Below are 25,098 nucleotides of genomic sequence, written 5' to 3'. Positions count from 1 at the left end.
TTGTAAACAACTAAATTCTTTCAGCACAGCTGAGAGTGATACTGCTACATGTGAAAAGGAACCTAGAACTCTATCTACTAGCTGGATAGAAGATTGCATAATGTTATGTATGCAATATTTCATATTTAAGTCAACAAAAAGAATGAATTAGTCTTGACCACAATTCATGTTAAAAACACCATACATTCCCCTTATTAAGCTCTTCAATGACAGTAAGCGAATGGTACCATCAGACTCATGTTTGATTGACTGTGTCTTACCTCTATATTATCCTCCCCATACTTGGCAATAGCATTTTCTTCAGATAACCCACATGCTCCATATTCCAGTGGTGTAAACACAGTAGTTGGGACATTCACATAATCACACTGTTTAAGAGATTGTAAATAAGCACAGTTACTGTCAGCTCTTTTTATTAGTTATTGACATTTCTCTAGAAGGCCTTCACAGCTGCTTAAAGTGATTGTAAAGGCAATTTAAAAAAAAAAAAAAAAAAAAAAACGTGTCATACTTACCTGCTCTGTTTAGTGGTTTTGCACAGAGCAACCCAGGTCTCCCTCTTCTCGGGTCACCCATCGACACTCCTGGCCCCTCCCTCCTGCCAAGTGCCTCCACAGCAAGCAGTTTGCTATGGGGGAACCCAAGCAGCTCGCTGCTGAGCCACTGCTCTGTGTGTCATGCACAGCTGCGGCTAGGCCCTGCACTCTGCTCTCTGCTCTCTCCTCCTTGGCTCACTGGCTGTGATTGATAGTAGCGGGAGTCAATGACTCCAGCTGCTGTCTCAGTCAATGAGGAGAGAGAGACCTGGATCGAGATGGGGTTCAGGTAAGTATTAGGGGGCTGGGGGATCTGCTGCACACAGAAGGTTTTTTACCTTCATGCATTGAATACATAAAGGTACAAAACCTGCAGCCTTTACAACGACTTTATGTATTGTGATATCTCTGTAAACAAAATTCTTGTTTGTGCTAGAATCACCGGACTGGGAGCTGCCCATGGGGACTGGACTTCCTTGAGCCTTAGACACATAATACATAGTTATATTTTAGATTACTTACCTTTGCAGTGGATCCACCATAGAGTCTCTGGGCTAGAAGACGACCTGCTTGGATAGCCACTGGGGTAAGCTCTATTTTGTTTTCTAGTACATCGCCAATAGCATATATATGCGATACAGTTGTCTGCTCCTCATCATTGACTGGGATTTTTCCTGTCCTGTAGGGGATGCATTGGAATTTTTAATAAAAATATTTAAAACAACAGTTATAGCAAAACATTACAGGAACGTCTCAACACAATAGTCACATAAAGACAATCCTTCCCAAATTGATTTTTATGTTTTCAACAGACTTGTACAGGCTTTGATCCCGCACCATGCTTTTCAAGGTGACTGAATATCAGCCCCCACTCCACATCATGCTGTGATCAGGACGATGTTTGTCTTGCTGTCATGTGGCAATGTCACTCAGTCCCATGTAACTTACATAACCTCAGGATACCATTTGCTGTTTACTGGCATGTATATAATGTATTTTATTATTAGCTACACAAGTATTTTTGATGGTTTTTGGCATACTTTTCATTGATCTTTACTCCAGGTATATCCAGGCCAATTTTTCTTGTACACGCATCTCTTCCAATTGCAAGTAAGACCTGACAAGTATATATAATATCTCATTATTATTATTGATAAATAGCAGACATTTATCTATAGATACATAGCATAGTATATAAAATGAAAGCATCACATAAAAGATAGGTATAGATTGCACCTCCAATATAAATAAGGAATCCTCACAATTTCTATGATAAGGATATCATTATAAGAAAACTCAGGCTATTTTCTGTAGCAACCAATCTGATCCAAGCTACAGTATCAGTTGGTAAATTAAAAATAGCTTCTAAGTGGCTTCTGAGTAAAGCAGCCCTATTCCTTTTTTATGAATCATTTGCCATATTAAAAATATTTACTCTAAATAATATACTGTAGAAACGTTAGAACTGATATTTGGGTTAGCCTGCTGGACTTTTATTAATAACAAATATTTTATAAGTTAAATATCTTTAATAGAGCTCCCTGTTTTGGTGCCTAAAATACCTAAAATGGTTAAAAGAAAATTCATAATCTATAAGGACTCATTCCCATCATCAGCTGCATTATACCGTATAAGAAGTTTAAAAGGGGAAACTAGTATTGATGCATCACACGGTTTAGTTTCTTTTTCTCAACTTTATTATGTCACAACATGATATTGCATTCATCTTTATCACAGCTGCGGATCACTGCATCGCAACATGCTGTGCTGAAAAAAAGTACAGCACATCCAATTTGTTTCAGTGCACATCATTACAGCTCAGAGGTGTCAATTGAACTAATAGGACACAAGATAAATTGTTCTGTCTGTATTGGGCATAATTGATCATTGCATCCCACCACATATGATGCGAACAGGGCCTGAAAGGTAATTCCAGATACTACATTGTTAAATAACAAAAAATAATTTTGGTTTACCATGTTGTAATAGATATGATGTTAACTAACTGAAATTATAAGAAGATATACAGTATATTTAATTCTACACCAGGAAGCCACTGCTCATTGTTATCTACAAAATCTCACGCTATGTTATCTTCAGCCAATCAAATCAGCAAAAAAGCACTTGTTTTCTAAAGCTATAGAAGTCACTTACATTGATTAATTGAATTTCAAAGAACCTAAAATAAAACCTAATATTTCTTCACAATCAAATTAGAGAAAGTGTGTGTGTGTGGTGTGTGTGGTGTGTGTGTGTGTCTACCCCACATTTGACGAAGTATAGGAGCAAGTCTCTATCAGTTTAGCATTATCACTCTATTTAGGGACAAGTCCATCCAAAAGCAATATTTTAGTTATAGGTGGAATCTAGTGATCTGACTTAGGCCCCATATCACCTTCTCTCCTCCTTTTTTAACCCCTTAAACCCTGCATTGCAATGCACATGTTGCCTGGCATCCCCATTCAGCTAAAGCAGGCAGGCCTTAGCTCCTGGATTTCTTAATTGTCAGCTGTAAGTTTTCTCTGCCATAATTCCCAGCCATTTCCGTCCACTCAGGAGGTATGCAAAAGTAAGAATTTGAGCACAGAAATACAGTTATCAAAAGATTAAAGAAAGTATCAGGTGGTTTAACTCTCCAGCATCAGTATCAAAATAAAGAACTATCAGTTTTGGTTGGACTGACATTTTAACTGTAAAACATTTAAAAATGAAACTGCATTAATATAGGAATAATCTAATGCGGTTTTAAATGTGGAGACAGGTTTGCTGGCCTAGAAAACTTCATTTGAATTAGTATGTCATGCAAAATATAGTCCACTGTAGTGATATATTTCACATTCTCTGTAAGAAAAATTACTGATACATACACCTGTCATTATTACAAAGACCTCTGGTTAGTGTGGAAGGGATGTCATTTTCCAGTAATTGGGCAGGATAATCATGGCAGGTTTAGTACTTACTGTATTGTATTCTTCAACAACCTCTTTACCATCAGCTGACTGAGATGTCACTTTTAGCCTCCCAGGTGCTCCTACTTCTATCTGCTCTATCTGCCAGAAGAGGATAACGAGATATCATATGCAGGCATAATGACATACAAAGTAATCCCACACATAAGAATGAATCACTGAACAAGTCATATAATAAGTGAACAGGACTCCGTTTACTATCATACAGACAGTATTTTTGATGCCATCATTATGTAATTATCTCCACCTAGGAAGAACTCCTTCTTTCTATAATTAATGGTTAAAGACACACAATGCTCAATTTAGTTAAAACAAATGATGAACAATAAGAATGTAATACATTATATTTTCCCATGTGATGTTGAACATTTTCATAAAACATCAGCTAGGTGGGTGTACAAACATATATGGAGAAAAAGAGAGAATGAGACAGATAAAAAAAATAATAGAGAACAAAGAAACAGGGCTAGATATTTCAAACCAAACATATGCTGAAACAATTCTTAAACAGAGATTGATTACCTAGAATGAAATCCTTATATCATTCAGTAAATTCAGAGACATGAATACCAATGAATATATCTATTGACTTTTCCTGTAAAGTGTAGCTTGGTTTTGAACCCTCTACCTTCTGAGTTTCCTTATTAGTCAATAAGGCAACATTAAATGACCAATAGGTAGGTTTGGTTGGCTGAAAAGGGCAGGACCAAGCTTGACTTTTACAGGAAAAGTACAGTCACATAATTTAGCTATGTATATCTCTGAAACTACTACGTGCAAATTCCACTTTCCTATTATTGTGATAGTGAAACAATATGTATAAATAAAATTATTGCCAAAATATATAATGGGCTTGTTGCTAATCACTGAAATGTGTCCCCACCTCTAATAAAATGGGATAACGAAATACCAATAAGGGGGCAGTGCTACACCTTTTGGTTATTCATATCTCCAAAACTACGTATCATTGTGATATATACACATTGATTATGCCACTTTCATTATAGGCTCCATTTAAATTGCCCAGGTTTGTGAAATGCTAAGCGTAACAGCCTGAGTTGAACACTTTTAGGCTTGTGTCAATGCCATCAGTTTAAGATGCTTCTGACACCATTTGGGTGATCTGTAGTTGACCTCCTCCTAACCAGAATTTCACCTGCTTCAAGCCAGTTATGCATTCCCATAGTTTTGTATAGGAATGCAAAACCATTTCAACATGAACAAAAGCCCAGCAACACCCTATAAGTATAATTTGTATGTTTGACAGTTCATACGCAAATAGATACAGTATCTTTACAGCTGTTGTACAAAGCTAAGAATTTGGAAGTTACCTTTGTAGGCACAAATTCTTTAATGAACTTTACTCCATGCTCTTCCATGTGTTCACCAATTTTGTTAGCGATTTCCTGGTCAAAACCTCTTAAGAGAATGGAGCGTACCATTACAGTGACATCCAAGCCAAGTCCTGCTAGAAACCCAGCACACTCTAATGCCACATAGGAGGCACCAACCACCAGAGTTTTTCCTGGGCAGTATGGCAAAGAAAAGAGGTCATCACTGAAATTAAACAGAAAAGATTACTGGTGTATGATGTAAAATAAAAAACACCACAATAAATGTTCACCTGAGAAGATTTTGGAATCCCATTAAAACTTCGGGTTGGTATCAACAATGTAATTTTCCAAAGTTAAAGTATATGTATAGTCACAACATTTTCTTTCCTTTAGAGTAAAAAAGGGGTTAGAACCCCTTTAAAATTTGACTGGCTGTCAGTGCCCCTGCTGGGATCATTCACCCTATTTGTCCTAGTGATCATGGTTACTGAGACAGAAAGTAAGTGGAAAACGAAAATGTAACATTTGTCACCAGAAGATGTCAGGGGTAATGTTCCTGTAAGGACACTTCTTTCAGTAACAACTGCCTAAGAGGTGAATTCCCTCCACTTTGGAGAGATTTCCTGTTGCATCTCCAGGACAGAGAGTGAAAAGAAATCTCAACAGAACACAGACAGAAAGAATAAACTGTCAGGGTTTGTGACCTTTCCCTATTCTGAAATAAAATAAAAGTTTTGGCTATACATACACTGCTTTATGAACATATTAAAGGTTATATTGTATACACAAGTTATATCCTATATTTTCATTTATGTATAGACAATCACAGGGGTGGACTGACAACTCATGGGGCCCCTGGGCAATAGGGGATCATAGGGCCCAAATACCATAAAAATGTCACAATACTTTATATAGCCCGATATTTTACTTATCAAGTATTGCTCAGTACACATTGGATCACAAAAACATGTATGAAACAAAAAAATGGTCTTGGTTGGTACCTGGTAATACAGTGTTCCTTGTCTCCGGGTATACCAAGATAGCGTGGCCTTTCTCCTGTAGCTATGAGAAATGTCTTAGCTGTATAATACTTCACTCTTCCTTTTGGATTTGTTGACTGCAGACAAAAGTGGTATTTTAAGGAAAACGTGAAATACATTTTTAAAAGATACCTATCATCAGATAGACGTGGAAGCTGCCATTTCTGACTTCCTTTTCTGCATATGTGTCCTGGGTCAGTGACTCAAGCAAAGGGGTCATCATGACAGCCAGACAACAAGCATTTTTATAAAAAACAGTGTGACAGTTCTAGGCCCTCCAATTCAATAAATAGAAGGGGAAAAATTAATTATATAAATTCCTAATAGACAATCCTATACCCACAGTTGATCTAGAGCAGCGGTTCTCAACCTGGGGGTCGCACCACCATTTCACAGGGGTCGCCTAAGACCATCGGAAAACACATATTTCCGATGGTCTTAGGAACCGAGACACCGCTCCTGTCTCAGGCGATCTGTGGGCGGGATGATATGCTGTCCCTGTAACCTGGCCACACCTCCGGGATCACTCAACAGCTCCGCCTCCTCGCCGCTGATTGACCACCGGAACTGTAGCTTAGGAGAGGCACACAGGCGGCCAATCACCGGCGAGGAGGTGGAGCTTGGAGAGGAGGAGCCGAGCGGCAGCGCGCGGAGATCGAAGAAGATCGAGGGAGCTGCAGGAGCGAGTGAAGAGAGAGGCCAGAGAAGGAAGACAGCTGACAGGTAAGTGCAAATTTTGCTGCTGCAGCCAGGTATGCAGGCTGTAGATGGGAGAGAGCGAGCCCAGGCTGGAGCAGGAGTCAGCAAGGTAAGTATCATTGGCGTCAGTGGAAGGGATAGTGCCCCATCATTTGTGTCACTAATACCAACGAAGGGGCACTATTCCTCCCACTGACACCAACGATGGGGCACTATTCCTCCCCCCACTGACACCAACGATGGGGCACTATTCCTCCCCCCACTGACACCCACGATGGGGCACTATTCCTCCCCCCACTGACACCCACGATGGGGCACTATTCCTCCCACTGATGCCAATGATTGTACACTATTCCTCCCACTGACGCCAATGATGGGGCACTATTCCTCCCACTGATGCCAATGATTGTACACTATTCCTCCCACTGATGCCAATGATGGGGCACTATTCCCCCCACTGATGCCAATGATGGGGCACTATTCCCCCCACTGACACCAATGATGGGGCACTATTCCCCCCACTGACACCAATGATGGGGCACTATTCCTCCCACTGACACCAATGATGGGGCACTATTCCCCCCACTGACACCAACGATGGGACACTATTCATCCCACTGCAAAATTACAGTTATGAAGTAGCAACGAAAATAATTTTATGGTTGGGGGTCACCACAACATGAGGAACTGTATTAAGGGGTCGCGGCATTAGAAAGGTTGAGAACCACTGATCTAGAGGAAGGCCAAAAACCTCAATAAAGCATGATCCTATTTGCCACAGCAGGGGAAGAAATTATTTTTTGATCCCCCAAGAGGCAATCGAATATACTCTGGATCAACTTCACCTATGAATGTTATATCACTGTCATGACTTCTCTGTAAAGATGATATTCAACCGACAAGGAATTCTATGTTCAAATGCTTCTTCTCCTAAAATCTGTTGGGTGGGAATGTTGCTCACACAGATGAGATTATCTCTTAATCTGGACATGATACCATCATTCCATGTCCAAAGGCACCTTTTCAGGGGCCAAAAACAGTTCTGTGAAAGAATAGCACATCGCTTCACTTCAACAGAGAAAAATACAGTATTAATTATTTTGTTTAGATATTATGTCTAGTTAGATACCCTGTGTTTATTGCTACATTACCATTGTGGAGATTTCTACAGATTTCCTGTCCCAGTGATATATTACAATGGCAATGGCCATAGGTAGGAGAATGTAATAGTTCAGAATGTGTGACCAGACCTTCAGATGCTTAAAATCTTATGCCTGACATGTACATCTACTGTGAATGGCAGTAATCAGAAGTGCCTGGTTTTTACTGTTCATCTCTACTTTACCAGCAAAATTAACAGAACATCAAATAAAACAATCCAATGCACACAACCGCTAGTGATGCCTATGGCTGTTTTCTGTATTAAACCAAAACGATTATCTATGCACCCTACACTGGGTGATTAATGCACAATAACACTGAAGTAAACCATATTGTGTGATAATCTCTAACTTTATATGGCAGGCATTATCCATAAGCCATTAACATATGTAATAATACAGCCTAATCTATTTATAAAAAGGGTGAAGAATTTAATACCTTAATCTTGTATGCTTCCACAAACTCTCCATAACCATTCTCATATTCCACATTGTTTTCTATGAGTGACACCCTGTAGTTCCAGTTCAGAGAGCGAATGTGGTTTTGGATTGACTTCGTCATTATCTCCCATTTGTGTTGCACTGGTAATAGAAAGCAAAACAGACATGTTTATATTGTATAAACAACTTATTATAAACTCAGAAATCCAATGTATATCGAAACTGAAATATATAATTAGAATTATTACTGTAAAATGTACCTGTAATATTTTTATGTGTTTTTCAATTGCTTGCTGTACCATATTTTTTGAAGATACAAGTTTGTAAATATTTCTACTATTGGTGCTCTCTATGTCAGACAGTGCAATCAGTGCGTTTACTAAATCGCTACTGATTAACGACTGCCCAATAAATAACAGGATACAATTCTATTACTTTCAGTGAATAAGTGTGATTCTCAGCTCAAATATAGACCAGATGCAAAAAAAAAAGCAGTTCTGCTAAGGACAACAAGCAAATACGGCTACTGAGGGGAGCAGCTATTGCTGGAATTGGAAGACAGACAGTAATAGTAACATTTTTTATAGAAAAGGTCACGACTGTAGAGAGTTCCCATCACTTCCTGTCCTAACTGGTAGCAATAGGAAATCATTCCAATAGACCTGGAAGAAGTCCATCTCTTCTCCAAAAGTTAGAGTCTAAAGTGGGCCTTCAATTTATGTTTTGCATTTGTAGTAAGGTAACTTTGAAATATTTTACATGAATAATTATTATTTATCATTGACAGCCAACAGTTGGCACATTTTGAGGCTAACTGAGACTTTGTAAATAGCTGCTATTGTGAATACACCTGAACAGCAGGAAATCCTACCATTTTCCCTCTCTTGCTGCAGAGATAGGATAAATCTTGACAGAGATAGGATAATCCTAACTCATCCCTTCACAAAGGCAGAAAAAGCAATCGGATTGTGCTGCCCTATCTGAATAGAAAGCCTGCATCCTCTGCAAACTATGGGTCATGGAAAGTTCCATGTAAAAAATGACTATAAACCATTAGAGTTTGACATTAATTAAAATGATATATTGTATACTGAACAGTTTTCCAAACTATTAAGTAGGTGCATAGAATTTTATAAATAAAACGCTAGACTGATAAAAGTAGTTTGATTAGTATATAAGCTGATAGCGTTTCTCAGCCCAACAATGGCCAGTATTCTGTCTAGAGACATAACCTGACAAGGATGAGTCCAAATCTGAACACTCCCCCCCCCCCCCCCCCCGCTGATTTGAAATTTACAAACCATGTGCCACAAATCAGGATAGTAGATTTACAAAATGGCAACACTCTATTTTTTTACTGCCAAATTAGTGAAGTGTAAAAAGAAATGATGCAGATAATTGCTTCAATCAATCTCTACAATTCTATGAATGTTCATGATATCATTGCCATTATCAATGTGGAAGCTTCCATAAATAACTATTGGATTCAGTAATTCTACCTTATGATGTAACTATTGATTTGCTATTAGTTATCACCTGTTAATGTGTAAGCTACGCAAGTAAAATATGCAGTACAGGCAAGTAGTCATGTAATATGACAATAAATCCATAATATATATAATGGGGGGCATCGCTTTTTACTGTAAATTTTTAAATTGCAACCAACCCAGTGACACTCCAATGCAACAAACAATGAAGAAAGTGCAGTGACACAAAGCAACCAAACACAACTTTATTTAGTTAAGACAAATCAGTGAAAAATCGATTCTTGGCTTGTGGGTTACTGCAGCTTGCTCCTTATCCTAATACATTGTGGTTTACATGCAGTAGACATTTTAAAACAATGAGTATATCATTTTTAAACGTGATTGCCTCTTTACTACAATGAAAAATACATACTTATCATAGATGCACAGGAATGATGTTAACAAATTCAACACTTCTGTGTTTTATTGGCACGAGGAATGATTGGGCATTCAGTTAGTGGCATTTAAATGAATCCCTTCCCTCTCATCATGTTGTGCTGCCTCACTATGAGTAAGTGGAGCCAAGAGAATAAGTGCTGTTTAGGAACACTGCTTTATTAATGACATACCATTATCTTCAATTTGCCAGCCATATTTGTTTGAATCTTTTAAAGCCTGTCTCAATAGGGCTGCTTGATGCATTAGCTTCTTGGGAATGCAGCCCACATTTACGCATGTGCCTCCAAGACCTATAAAAAAAAAAAAAAAAAAAAAAAAAAAAAAAAAAGAGTATAATACATTACTGGAATGCAAATTGAATGCAGATGATATATTTACTAAGAAAAAAATATCAAGAACTCGTGAAAGCTTACACCATGGTGCAGTGAACAAAGGTGTAGTGGAATGTGGGGGAAATAATCAGAGATTAGCTTTCTACACCATTCCAATAACATAATAATAAAATAATAATTTTTTGAACCAGGGGGGATGTGCTTATCCCTTTGCTCTCCTCTTTCCTCACTCTACGGTAACATTTCCTTCTTGCCAGATCCTCCGTCTCTAATATAATTGTCATAGACAGTTTCCTACCAACACATCCAGCCTTACCTAACCTCCACCCATCTTATCTCCACCTCCATCCCCGTTTTCTTCCCCTGAATATGATCTGACTCTTCCTTTTCCACATAGTTTAACGATATCCTAGGTAATGCGACCATAATTGTTATTATGTTTATCATTGTCATATGTCTACTGCAATACGACATGTGTATCCTGCATATTTATACACTGTTATGTATAATTGTACAATAACAGGTAGACCTATTTTTTGTACAAACTCTGAAGTGAGCAAAAATAAAGAAGAGCTAAATTCTGATTGGTTCCTAAATTCACAGCATAAGCATAACAGCAGCAACCACAAATAGAAATGGGCCTGTGCTATTATAATGCTAACATCCTAAGTACTAGGGAATCTAGTTAATGTTTTTACGTAAGATTCACACAACGTGCATCCAGGATTCACACATTTTTTTACCCGATTTGAAAAATGTGTGAATTTTGTGTGAAAACATTTGTAAATAGACCCCCTAATGTTCAACTAAACTCTGATTTGTTTTGTCATTTTATAGGTTTTCTAGATTTTCCCAGCAGATTTGTTTGGAAAATTATCTGGAATACTACAGATACACTTAGAAGGTGTATTATTAGCTAATGTTTAAATTGTCCTTTCCATCTTACCCCATTTGGTTCCTATAGGAGATGGGATGACGTAATCCAGTACCAACACTTTCTTGCCGTACTTTGCCGCTTCCTAAGTAGCAACAACAAATGTAAGATTTTGAACTGTTCTCCTCCTGAATATAGATACATATAGATTTTTTTTACCTTAGAAGCTGCTAGACCTCCAGAGCCGCCACCAATAACGATAAGGTCAAAATCATAGGTGTCCTCTTTGGGTTTATCTTCCTTACCTTCCAGCAGTTTCTGGAAAAGACCATCCTTAGACAACTGAAAGATAAATAATGATAAATAATATACTGAAGATATCTGTGTGTGTGTGCAACAGTGAAGAGATAAAACTGGGTAAATTAAATAGCACTGGTTAATGCAGTCGAACGTTGTCGAAAATCTGAAAAAGTCATTAAAGAAAAAAGAAGTATCACTTCTTCTGGGCTATGCTTCATAAAACTTATTTACACTAGACTTTTTGGTGAAACATTGTTAGAGATTCTGTATATAGTCCTACAGTGCACAGTCCACATGTGTTTATCTTCTGCTCCCCTGCAAACAGGAACGGTATTATAGAAAAAAGACAGAGTTTAACCATAGATGCAGCTACAAACTTAAAATGACTGCCATCAACTGGTTAAAGAATATATCTCTACTGAATACTGATGTAGCTGATGAACAAAAATACATGAACGCTGTATTCCAACAAGCATGCACGTGTAGTCACTTATGCAAATACAGGAGAAAATATAAAGTTATCCATAACAACCTTTCTTTGATGTCCAACTTCAGGCAAAAAGATTTTATTATGTGTCACTGACCCCATTGGAGAGATTGTATAGTCCTGACTGCACAGCAAACATAAGGCTTCTCACCAATAAATGCTTGTAGCAACAGAATGGAAATCCAAAGCTGACAGCAAGTCAACGGATTCTTTAGTTAAAAAAAACAAATTACATCATCCTTTGATCCACCCACTTGGGCCAGGTTCCCTTTACTAAGGTGCATGCAAACTCCTCATTTTGGAGATCTCACCTCATTTTGAGTCACAGAACAAGAAGACACAGAGAGTAATAATAGCTTGATGGAGGTTTCCTTCCTTACTGTGTCGCAAAACTTAAAAGAAAACATTTTGTCTAGAGTTAGACTGAGGAAGTAAGGCTAATATAGAAAAACTGTCTGTATTCCTTGAATATATTCTATAACCAAAGATTGATCAGTTTCCTTCAATTATTAATATTATGTAGAACAGTACAGAGTTTAGTTTTGGGTGGAATTTTGAAGTTATGATAATTTTTGATATGTACACTATAAAAGAGTATCAATCAAGAGAATCATTTTTTGGCAAGGCAGCTAATGTGCTATCAGCTCTGGCTGGTATTCTGTCTCCAGCTGGCCTCAATGAGGGGTTGCAGATAGCTACCATAATATAGCAAGTACATTAGTTTTGTGCTAGGTACTATCACTATCTACAGTATCTTTGGCATTATATACCACATGATGATTTCCCATTATAATCATCATATTGTCCTCCCTTACAGGTTCTTCTTTTTTTCCCTCTTGTGGGTGGTCTACTCTCTACATTCTACATCTTGTGGGTGGAAATTTTTTAGTAAGTACTGGCTGAGAGATACATATGCAAAATGAATCAACTCTGGTCACCAATATCATCTACAATATGTATTTCTATAGAGGTTTTTGATATGTATACATTTATACATCAGCATCCATCTTTCACCACTTCACACCGACAAGTTGATGTGTGGGTGTGTATATATTTACACACAACATTGTAGTGTATGCTTTTATACACCAATTTCCATTATTCACCTCTCCACACCGACATGTCGGTTTATATATATATATATATATGTATACAACATTTATCATATTCATGTTCATAAAGTTTAATATAAATCCATATCAGGTTGAAACATATCAGCCCACTTATTATACCGTTATATTATCTTCCACATTTTTATCTGCTTTATTTTAGTCATCCTATCATTCACAAACTATCTATCATCCATCCATTGTTTGTTGTTATCTACATTACTTATATTGTCTAATCAGGTCAATGTCATTTTTCTTCAATTGATGTTTTTTAAAAAAAAAAAAATCATTTAGGGTTAGCCTTATTTGCTCCCATGCATTGTTTTCTATATATGACTTCTTTATAACTGACCCTCCTTTCTTTATTATCCACATGTTTTTATTATATGACACCAAAACAGACACCATTCTGTTGTCATTTGTCTATTGTTCCCTTCATGTTCTCTATTCCCTGCCTCCCGTCCTGTCTATCACTCCCCTCTGCTTCATATAAGGCTCCTGTTTGCTATTGTTCTCCCAATGCTTGAAGAAGGAGCGCGCTGGTCCACATCAGACCCTGTGCATTCTCAGAAATGCGTTGCATGCCTATGACGTCAGATGCCAATGCCACCACTCTGGACTTTCCAGTGACCTGCCAGGCTTTCCCATCAGGCGCTCCTCCATCTCTCCAGTGCTCCTTGCCGACTAGCCGGCATCCTTTCTCTCTGTGGTTCCAGTATCTGGCGATGAGGTGCTCTGCACACTTAACCTAAATGAGCCGGTCTGTCATTTCAGATATGCGAGTTATTATTATTATACAGTATTTATAAAGTGCCCATAGTTCGCTCAGCGCTGTACATTACAAAAGGGGGACAGAACATAAGACAGAACAATACCAATACAATGCAAAACATGAGGGGATTGAGGGCCCAGCTCTTTCGAGCTTACAATCTAGGAGTTGCTAAACTTACTGTTTTAATCATTAAAGCTGCCAAACAGTCTACACTTAGAGGTGCTGTGTTTGTCTCCTTGTTTTTCTACTTTAGAGTTTTTGCTTCACTCTACCACAGCTTGCCCTGGTATTTTAGACTGTCCATCCTTCTGTCAGATTTTGGATCCCATATCCATCTATTTAAAAGACTATGTGGACTGCCTATTCCATGCGCCTGATATTCCTTTGATATATCTGTTTACACCTATTGGTGGCAGGTGGGTACCAAAGGAGTCCAGTTTTCTTGACCATCAGAAACCACTACTTTGAAGAGCTGCAACATTTTGCTGCTTATGCCTTCAAAGCTACCCCCAATGCTGAAGGAGATATGGTTAGGTATCACCATAGCAAGAAGTCACACGCTCATACTACATGGATACTAGCATGCATGTCTTGTGTGCCATATTAAGAGCATCAAGAACAGATGTGCAAACTATAACAGAAAAACCCTCACAGTGGCAATCTAGTGTGAAAAAATAAGAAATGCAAGCTGTAAAGTAGAAAGATTCACTACTTCAACCAGATATATGCACCAAGTAAAAGTTATTGGTGAGCGTTGCTGTGGAAATTTCCCTTTTGTCAATGTTGGCACAGGGGTATGAAATAAGGTGAAATCATCCCAATGGGGTAACACACACCAATAGAAATAAAGGTTCTAATTCTTCCCTACTTTTTTCAAAATAATACACTATTTAAAAGTAGTGTGCATATTTGCTAACAAATGAGAGGCTTGCCTAATGCTTAATAAGATGTCACACAACAGTATTTAATTATATCAGTCTCTCTAACTGGATCAGATGGGCTCACAATATATGCAAGGAAGCATGAGTTTATTTTCTAACTCATCTTCCGGTTCTGCTTTTTTAAGCTGGCACATCCAGGAAAATCCTATCACCTTACGCATCACTTTCCAAACTGAAGAAACCTCTCCTGTTTTTTAGGTGTGTCAGCAGTATGACTGTACTGATTAGAAATCAGCTAGAATGTTGTTCCATTGCAGATAGGATATGCAAATCAAGTTATCAGTACCGTCTTTCCTTAAAGCATTCACGTGAACAGATTTAATCAAATGACAATAGTAATTAAAATGTCTATTTGCAAGTACTAGCATTTGGTACAGATTATGTTAATATTTCCTACAGTTTAGTTCAAAGAGGTGACCAGCTTGGCAGACTGGCTAATGTTCTTTATAAAATGTAGCTATTCTTGGCTTACTTTGTGTGCCCTTTGTTAAATCTAACAGTAGTATCTGAGAACAAGCTGTTAGCGTGCTGTTTATGCAGACATGGGTGTACCAACCATTCTCACATACTATACAGGTAATTAGTAGTTCTTCCACTAGGTGGCAGGGTTTAATGCTTGTTTACCCCCTTGGTGCCTAGGCCAATTTTCAGCTTTCAGAGCTGTCACACTTTGAATGACAAATGCACGGTCACGCAACACTGTACCCAAAATAAATTTTTATCATTTTTTTCCACACAAATACAGCTTTCTTTTGGTTGTATTTAATTACCACTGGGGTTTTTATGTTTTGCAAAACAAATGAAAAAAGACCAAACATTTTGAAAAAAAAAGTTCCTTAGTTTCTATTAAAAAATTTTGCAGACAGGTAATTGTTTTCCTTCACTGATACTGTATGTGCTGGTGTGGCTGTGCTGATGGGCACTGATAGGCAACACTGATGGGCACTGATGAGGTAGCCCTGATAGGCAGCACTGATGAGGCAGCACTGGTGGAAATTGATGAGGAGGCACTGAAGAGGCTGCACTGATATGCGGCACTGATGGGCACTGATAGGCAGCACTGAAGGGAACTAATAGTCAGCATTGAAGGGCACTGATAGGTGGCACTGACTGGCAGCACTGATGAGCACAGATTGGCAGCACTGGTTGGCAATGACTGGCAGCACTGTTTAGCACTGATTAGAGGCACTGATTGGCATTGATAGGCAGCACTGATGGGCACTGTTGGGGCTGCACTGATATTCAGGGCACTGATAATCAGTGCCCTAATTATCAGTATAGATGTCTCCAGTCACATTTGCTGTGACAGCGTGAGGAAAGTCCTGCCGATAACCAGCAAGTATGTTTACATCGTGATCAGCTGTGATTGGACAGAGCTGAACAAGTGATAAATGGCCGCTGTGATTGGTCCTTTACCATGGCATGTAATCAGCTGTGTTCAAAGAACACAGCGATCACAGAGAGCGCCGAGTGTGCACCGCAGCAGGTGTGGTTCTGGAAAGACATATGAAACTCTCCCAGAACTGGATGACCGCGCTGTAGCTGTCATTCAGCTATAGCGCGGTAAGCAAGTGGTTAATGTATTGTTTTTCGTAGTGGAAATACATGGTTATGATGTACTTTCCTATTTCTGATGTCTCCAATAAAACAAGAAGACACAGCTATGTGCCCAGCATCATTTGACTGGTAAGAGACATATCTGCAGCAGCTTTCTATCCAACAGTAGTGTCCAGTACAAAGTACTGTAGATCTAAACACTTACTGGATGTCATTAAGTTTGCTAAAGCACTGTGTATCATAGACAATTGCAACAATGGTGGACCATGGCTGTGTAACTTTGTAGCAATGATTACTTTTAGCCCCCCCCCCCACCCTCAGGGGCACATGTGAAAGGGTGCACCATTAGAAAACAATGCACTGTGGCAATAACGTACTAACACTAAAATTTAGCCTTATTGTTAAACTATTGTACACTTCACTGCAATCAGGGCATATTGTTTGCGGTACATTCAAGTAATCTGTTACGCCTGTCAGGTGCTGCAAATTTAAAGTAATTATTCCGGATGATGCTAAAGAATACACATACAAATAAGATTACATGTCATTACAAGTTACTTTGCTTTGAATGTCTAGTCCCCACTTAAGAAACTACTTGTGCAGCACATATCAGCAAATTGTTATAATAAGGTGAATATATAAAATCATAAAATGAAAAATGTATGTGCTCTCCATAGCAACCAATAAGATTTTAGCAGTCATTATCCGCTAAAGGAGGTTAGAAAATATAATTTGGAAAGCTGAAATCTGATTTCATTGTTTACTGAGACAAGGCTTTCCACTGCATTCTCCATAGCTGAGAATACTGAATTCAGTTACTGGGGCCTAAATGTCTTGCTAGGCTTAAATCTAAAGATAGCAGAATTGTGGTAGAGAAAAATATCTTTAAAATATGATAATATATTGGTTTAGCAATATACTTGACCTTTCCATTTAGAGTTTTGCAGCTTCCACTCTATATTGCCCGTGCATTACACTGTATGTTCATATCAACCAGTTTCTGGCAGTTGGACCTAAATGCTACACCCACTTACCTACAGCTTAACTCCAGGTAAACTAAATACACCACTAAAATACAGATATGGTTGTTGTTTTACCTGTCAAAGAATTTGTAATTTTGTCCATCCAGTCCTGGGACTTATACAGCCCTGACAGACAACAGATCCAGTTTGGTGACCTGACTTTTCTCTATTGCATTTGCAGTGAAGAAATAGCAACAGACTGAAAAGGAGTGCTGTTATACAGAGGCTAACATCAAATCATATTCAGATTCCTGTGTCTATAATATCTGCATTCATTAATTATTTTTAGGGACACAAGAGCACATTAACTATTGTACTCCTGTGACTGGGACATAGCTGTTCTAGGCTCAGGAAGGATCCTAACAATATTGTCAGGATTCTCCCAGCTGCCTAATTGACAGCTGGCTTCAGTATTCAGCATGCGGCTGAGAGCCAGAACCAGCTGCACCCACCCTAGCCTGGGGCTCCAGTGAGCGCTGGATGAGTAGATTGGGGTACATTGACTGATAGTCACTGTTCTCTGCTCCAAGAAGACTGAGAACTGATCAATCAGCAATCACGTGATCACTCAGCTCCTGGTCCTAAAGCCAGCATGGGACAGCTACAGTGTTACACCAATGTTGCAGAATGAAGGTGAGTATGTATGTTTATTTTGAGTAATTCCTTTAAAGAAGAAGTACATCCAAAGCTCTTTTGGCTGTATTTCTCCTGTGGATCAGACAGCAGTGACTGACAGTCATCGCTCTCTGCTCAGAGTGGCTGTGAGAACTCAGATCAGTGGTAATGTGATCACTGGGTTCTCACCCTTAGAGCTGGGGACAGATGCATAGATCTTATAGAAGAAATTGAAAATCTGAATGCAAATTAATACATATATGTAAATTCTGTTTACTCCTGCTAACATTCAATATTTTTAATGCCTAGTTGTAGAACATACAGCTTCTGGCATTATGTGTTTAAAAATGCACATTGTTTTTCTTTTTCCTATATGCAAGTCTACAGAACATGAGAAACGGGTCAAACGTATGAGTAAAACATCCTTTAAACCTAATTATGTGGATCATAAAATTATATTTTGCTCCTGATATATACAGCCTAACATTTACAAAGAGGTGATTAACATTAGATGGTGGCTGTTAGACAACCATCAAATTAATGAAGAATCCCATGTGCATCATCATAACGAAACATTATATTTTACATTCATAAAGGTAGATAACATGATAAATGAGAGGGAGTTTCTATCTAACCTGAGGGCCCTGAGGTTGTTTGTTGAAATTCTTTTAATCAGATTTCCAGTTTTGGAAGACTGCACCTAAATTTCAAATTAAAGATGACCATAATCTAAAGAGACAGTATGATGGCTAAACAGTTATCCCCGTGGTGGTATGTATGGAGTACAAATGGGGAAGCATTGATTTGTACAGTGGCAGCGATCTCTAGCAGTCTCATGTAATGTTTCTTCAGTCTCCTGAACCATGTCCACAGTCTCCGACAACCCATATAGCATGTCTTCAGTGTCTGATCATCTTCTGCAGCAGATCTGCAGTCTGAGAGATTTCTTTAATGTTAGATTACTTGAATATTATGCGTGGCACTTTGGTGATTTTAGGGGCTGCCTTTGAAGCCCCTTAAATCAAGTGAATTTACCACCACTATATTAGAACCTCTGGCAGATTTTTATTGATGTTTGTGTCTCTGTTGGGGACATTTCTCTGTTTGCTCTGGTTACCATTGTCACTGGGACTGAAAGTGAGAGATCATCCAAAATTTTAAAGTAGTTCTAAAGCATTAATGTTTTTTACCTAAATGCAGTATCTGCAGTAAGGTAAAAAAAACTTTCTGTGTAGGTGACTTCCCACAGCTCCTCTACACTTACCTTAGCCCGTTCTCAATCCAGCACTGTGCCCGAGAGCAGTGTCTCTTTCCCTCCTCACAGGGCAGCTTGGTAATAGCAGGAGCCATTGACTCCCGCTGCTGTCAATCAAAATTATGTGATGAGGAAGCAAGGGGTGGGGCAATAGACACAGACAGGGCAGCTCAGGATTGAGCCTGCACAAGTGCGCCTGAAAAGCTGCTCGTCCTGGGGGCACCGCTACATGCTTGCCCCCGAGCTGCTGCTTTATGTATCCATAAGACACATGGGCTCCCACTGCGGTCTCCACCAACGAGGAGGAAGAGTCCCCACACAGCAGAGGCTGTTGTGAACTTTGCTGGATTGAGAGGGGCTCAGGAAAGGATTTGGGGGGGGGGGGCTGGGGGGCCGCTGCACATAAAAAGTTTTTTACCTTAATGCATAGAATACATGAAGGTAAAAAACCTTGAGCCTTTAGGATCACTTTAACCATTCCATATTCCATTCAAAACTCAAAAAAGGTTTTTGCTTCAGGTATATTTTAAAGGACCACTTCTACACAGCTTGTGTATGTTCTCCATATTTTTCTTTGGGCACTCTGGTTATTTTCCACAACCCAAAATCTTACTGGAACATTAACAAGCATCTGTCCTAAATGAAGTGAAGTGAACATTTAACTGTGGGGTGGAGACTCGTGTGAGACGTTCAATGAATATTACATTGGTGCTATATAAATTAATATACTTAGTAAATTAATTCAACGTAAACTGATATTCCTTCCTGCCAACTACTCAACAATTATTCTATAACCCTGCCTACTCCATTTTAGAGGATGGGACATATACTGGCAATGATGCCACAAACACAAACAAAAACGCTTTATTTTTGAAAAACTCCTGAACATACTTACATTGTCTTTGTTAGCCAAGGGATCTTCCAAGTGAGGAATAAATTCTCATGGGGGTGTTTAGGTTAGAATTGTCATACTTATTGTTCTTTTGAAAAAATCCAAGTAATAAGATTATAAAAAAGAAAAAGGGAACTGAAAGCTTTATGCCTTAAGTTACTCTTGTCTTGTTAATGTGTCAATGCAATACATATCAGACATAATATATTGTTCATATGTCTTCATATCAAATCAACATAAACAAAATTTTGCATACTAATAAAGCAAATGTGACTGTGATAAAAGTTCCATAGGAGTTCACAAGTTTTCACAAAAACTCTTTGCAAATATATATACTGTATCTGCCACATAGAACTATACCAAGGCACAAATACAGATGCTTTTCAACATGAGAAATCTTACAGTGTAACGTATCCATACCTGAATAACTTGATCGTAGCCACCTATAAGTTTCTCCTTCACAAAAACGTTAGGTAAGGCCGTTTCCATGGTATAGTCATAAAGTTCTTCTTCAAGTATCAGTCCTGAGTCTGTGAAGAAATCATAGGTGAGCACTACATTTATAAACTGACAGGATGAGCCAAACAGGGAGGGACACGGAACTTTCACAACCTTATTATCACTTCCTTCCTACACATCTAATGATTCCTCACCAAATGTGTCATTAATTGTGACTTGCAAATCTCACAAGAAACAGGGAAGAGAATTTGACTTTCAAAGGACTTGGCAGGGGATTGAAAATATATCTGAAGAGGAAGTCCTGTATTCATTCTTTAATATTGGTGTAAATATTACAAAAACTGTTCTTCCTTTCACTTTCACTAAACTTTGGAATATCCCCACCTGAGCTAATGCTCGTTGCTTATTCTTTTTATATCAGACTTATAACAAACCCATGCACAGTGTACAGTTCCTATAGTCTTAAAGTGATATTAAAAAATTTTTTTTAAATAACAAACATGTTATACTTACCTGCTCTGTGCAGTGGTTTTGATCTGATCCAGAGAAGACAGGGAACCCCAGAAGAGGAAAATCGCTCTTCTGGGGTTCCCCGTCTTCTCTGGATCAGACCTGCACAATATTCAGGAGCAATTTTTGACCATTCCTCTTTACAAAACTGCTTCAGCTTGGACACATATGTAGGATATCTTGTGTGAACTGTTCACTTGGGACCAGTCCACAACATCTCTATGGGATTAAGGTCTGGGCTCTGACTGGGCCACTCCAAAAGGTAATTTTATTTTTCTGAAGCCAGTCTGTGATGAATTTACTTCAGTGTTTAGGGTCATTGTTCTGCTGCATCATTCAACTTCTACTAAGCTTCAGCTGGCAGACAGACACCCTGGCATTATCTTTTAGGATATTTTGGTAAACTGGGGAATTTACTTTCCCCTCAATGATGGCAAGTGGTTTAGGCCCTAAGGCAGTGATGTCCCTCCACCATACTTCACCATTGGGATGATGTTCTAATATTGTTAAGCTGTACCCTTTTTGTGCCATACATAGTGATGAGTATTCTTCCCGAACAATTCAACATTTGTTTCATCAGTCCACAAAACATCTTTCCAGTAGTGTTTTAGGTTGCCAAGGTGCACAGCAATTTTTTATATGGAGAGCAGCAGCTTCCTCCGTGGTGTTCTGCCATGGACACCCTGCCTGTTCATAGACTTACATATGGTAGACTCATGAATAGGGATGTTTGCCAGTACCAGTAATGTCTTCAAGCCTTTAGCTGTTACTCATGGGTTCTTCTTTACCTCAATCAGGGCTTCGACATTGTGTCTTGGGTGTCATCTTGACTGGGTGCCCACTTCTAGGAAGAGTAACTACAATGCTAAAGTCTTTCCATTTACAGACAATTTATTTAACTGTTGACTGGTGGATGCCTAAACACTTTGAGATTTATATTCCTTTACAGCCTTATGTAAATCAACTATCCTCGATTGCATGTCTTCAGAGAGCTCCTTTTTTACAAGGCATGGTTCACTGATGCTTCTTATAAAAAGCAATCTTAAAATATTTGAGTGTCTTTTATCACTCAAAGTAGCCACGTCTCCAAGCTCATTCATTAATTGGACTCCAAGTGTGCAAACTACTGACTCCAATTACCCCCTGGGTTCACTTACTTTTTCCTCCAGCACTGTGAATGTTTAATGGATGTATTAAAAAAAAGACATGGGAAACTAGATGTATGGGCCCAGAGTTGGTAATCTTTAATTACACAGTAAGCAATTGCATCAACAAAAATGTACAAACTCCACATAAACGGCAATAATGAAGAATCAGCTAGACTGTGCTGGCAGGTAGGGCAGCAATCTGCTGCCTATTATTATTACATACAGAATCAGAAATCTGGTGTGTATACCCTCTCATGTCTCTCAGTCTGTCTTCACCTGTTTCTGATCTGTTCTGAGCGTTTGCTCTAAAAGGACACCAGTGCTGGTGCATCTGTTTGAGTTAGGGTTTACTGTATGTAAAGCATGTTGGTCCAGGTGATAATTCCTCTGTTCCTGTCTTTCTGCTGTGTACTGGCATTTTGTCTGCCTATCTGTGGTTATTCAGCTAGGCAGTCTCATGGTCTACATGTGGGGAACTCTCCAGCCACAATCCTTTGGTATCCTCAACAGCTCTGACAAAGACCAGACACTCCAGACCTTAGCCTATGTTGGCTATGCACAAATTCACCCCAAATATAGTGCCAAAGCTGATTAGTTAAAAAAAAATAGGAGAAAGTACAATGATGCATACCCTGTATCATTACAGTTTATGAAGAGGGAGCGGGCTTAGAAAGTGGTTGGAGGCTAGGAAGAAAGAGGGCATTTATAAAACGTGCCTGGACTGAAAAACCAAGCAATTTATGTTTGCTGATTAATTACCATGTAAAATTGTAGGCAACATAAAAATTGTGCTTTTTAAAGAATGGATATTTCCAAAATATAGCACAACATGGAAATGGACCATAATTCAACCTGTTTAGGTTGAATACATTTTGTGTAGCCAGGTGCTGGCTATATCATTATGCCTTTCAGGGAAATTTCCAGATGGGACAATGATTAATTCTAGTGCACAGTAATGGGACTGCTACATCACTTCCTGTTAGAGTGGATCCTAGTCCTATAGCCAATACATACTGTGCTGATTGAACTACAACTACCAGAGAGATGATGAACCAGAAGGATGCTGGGAGAGGAGACATATTCTACAACAATGGACTGCCTGTCTCGTTGTGGGATTCAGAGCTGAAAACAGGGGGACTGCTGTTCTCCTCCAGAGACAAATTGTTGTCCTACTGCTGTGGGACTCTGCACATCAGTTCAGCACAGCAGTGACACCGATTGCCGCACCTGGATCGCATTAGCTTCTCTGCATCTGGACTATCACTGTGCGGTCTTCACACAGACATCTCTGCTTGCTGAGCTGACAGGCTCTCAGGCGGTAACTCTGCACATCCCTGCAAACAGCCAAGAGCCTGGGCGAGAACTCTTGTTTCTAGGAGGCCGTGCTATCCACAGGATTGGTAAGTGGGCTGATGACAACATTCTAGAGACACTGCATGCAGACACCTTTACACCTCAGTACCAAGATATCTTTGCCTGTTACCTTCATTGAATTACTATTACCCACTACTGTACTGTATATGGGCCCCACCATTGCTAGCAGAAGATAACAGCTACTATCACATCAGGAACTACAAACATTTGTGAAAAAAAATGGGCCGCTTTCAGGAGATCAGTGAATTCAAGCATGGTATTGTAATAGGTTGCCACCGGTGCAATAAGTGAAATTTCCTTGCTACTAAATATTCCACGGTCAACTGTTAGTGGTATTATAACAAAAGTGGAAGCAACTGGGAACAACAGCAACTCATCCACAAAGTGGTGGGCCATGTAAAATGACAAAGCGGGGTCAGCGCATGCTGAAGCTCAGTGTGCAGAAGTCGCCAGCTGTCTGCAGAGTAAATAGCTAAAGACCTCCAAATTTCAAGTGACCTTCAGATTAGCACAAAAACGGTGTGTAGAGAGCTTCATGGAATGGGTTTCAGTGGCCAAGCAATTGCATCCAAGCCTTACATCACCAAGTGCAATGCAAAGATTTGAATGCAGCGGTGTATAGTCACTGGACTCTAGAGTAGTGGAGACATGTTCTCTGGAGTGACTAATCCCACTTCTCTGTCTGGCAATCCAATGGACATGTCTCGGTTTGGTGATGGCCAGGAGAACGGTACTTGCCTGACTACATTGTGTCAAGTGTAAAGTTTGGTGGAGGCAGAATTATGGTGTGGGGTTGGTTTTCAGGGGTTTGGCTTGGCCCCTTAGTTCCAGTGAAGGGAACTCTTAAGGCATCAGCATACCAAGACATTTTGGACAATTTTATGCTCCCAAATTTGTGGGAACAGTTTGGGTACGGCCCCTTCCTGCTCCAACATGACTGTGCACCAGTGCACAAAGCAAGGTCCATGAAGACATGGATGAGTGAGTGTGGGGGAACTTGACTGGCCTGTACAGAGTCCTGACCTCGACCCAATAGAACACTTTTGGGATGAAGCAGAGACTGCGAGCCAGGCCTTCTCGTCCGACATCAGTGCCTGACTTCACAAATGCGATTCTGGAAGAATGGTCAAACATGCCCATATACACACTTCTAAATCTTGTGGACAACCTTCCCAGAAGAGTTGAAGCTGTGATAGCTGCAAAGGGTGCTCCAACTCAATATTGAATCCTACGGACTAAGACTGGGATGCCACTAAAGTTCATGCGCGTGTAAAGGATAGCGTCCCAATACTTTTGGCAATATAGTGTGTGTGTGTATGTACTGTATATATATTTATATACATAATT

At 39.2% G+C, this 25,098-nt stretch overlaps 1 protein-coding gene across 1 annotated transcript in view; it reads right to left on the bottom strand.

The window, feature by feature from the left end:
- TXNRD1 (thioredoxin reductase 1) overlaps window positions 1-25,098 on the bottom strand; it is an 80,931-nt gene that overhangs the window by 27,064 nt on the left and 28,769 nt on the right. The window contains exons 4-14 of the mRNA XM_089651839.1: window positions 20,681-20,790; window positions 11,530-11,652; window positions 11,383-11,455; window positions 10,275-10,394; window positions 8,178-8,320; window positions 5,841-5,956; window positions 4,837-5,062; window positions 3,497-3,586; window positions 1,577-1,653; window positions 1,059-1,215; window positions 261-368 (exon numbers count right to left, since the gene is read on the bottom strand). Coding sequence (XP_089507965.1) covers window positions 261-368; window positions 1,059-1,215; window positions 1,577-1,653; window positions 3,497-3,586; window positions 4,837-5,062; window positions 5,841-5,956; window positions 8,178-8,320; window positions 10,275-10,394; window positions 11,383-11,455; window positions 11,530-11,652; window positions 20,681-20,790 — 1,343 coding nt within the window. The remainder of the gene's footprint in view (window positions 1-260; window positions 369-1,058; window positions 1,216-1,576; window positions 1,654-3,496; window positions 3,587-4,836; window positions 5,063-5,840; window positions 5,957-8,177; window positions 8,321-10,274; window positions 10,395-11,382; window positions 11,456-11,529; window positions 11,653-20,680; window positions 20,791-25,098) is intronic.

This window comes from Staurois parvus, unplaced genomic scaffold, assembly GCF_062004578.1.
Source record: "Staurois parvus isolate SC_StPar_1 unplaced genomic scaffold, SC_StPar_1.0 ptg000025l, whole genome shotgun sequence".
Lineage (NCBI taxonomy): Eukaryota > Metazoa > Chordata > Amphibia > Anura > Ranidae > Staurois > Staurois parvus.
The sequence above is the reverse complement of the archived record's forward strand: the minus strand, read 5'-3'. Positions and strand labels throughout refer to the sequence as shown.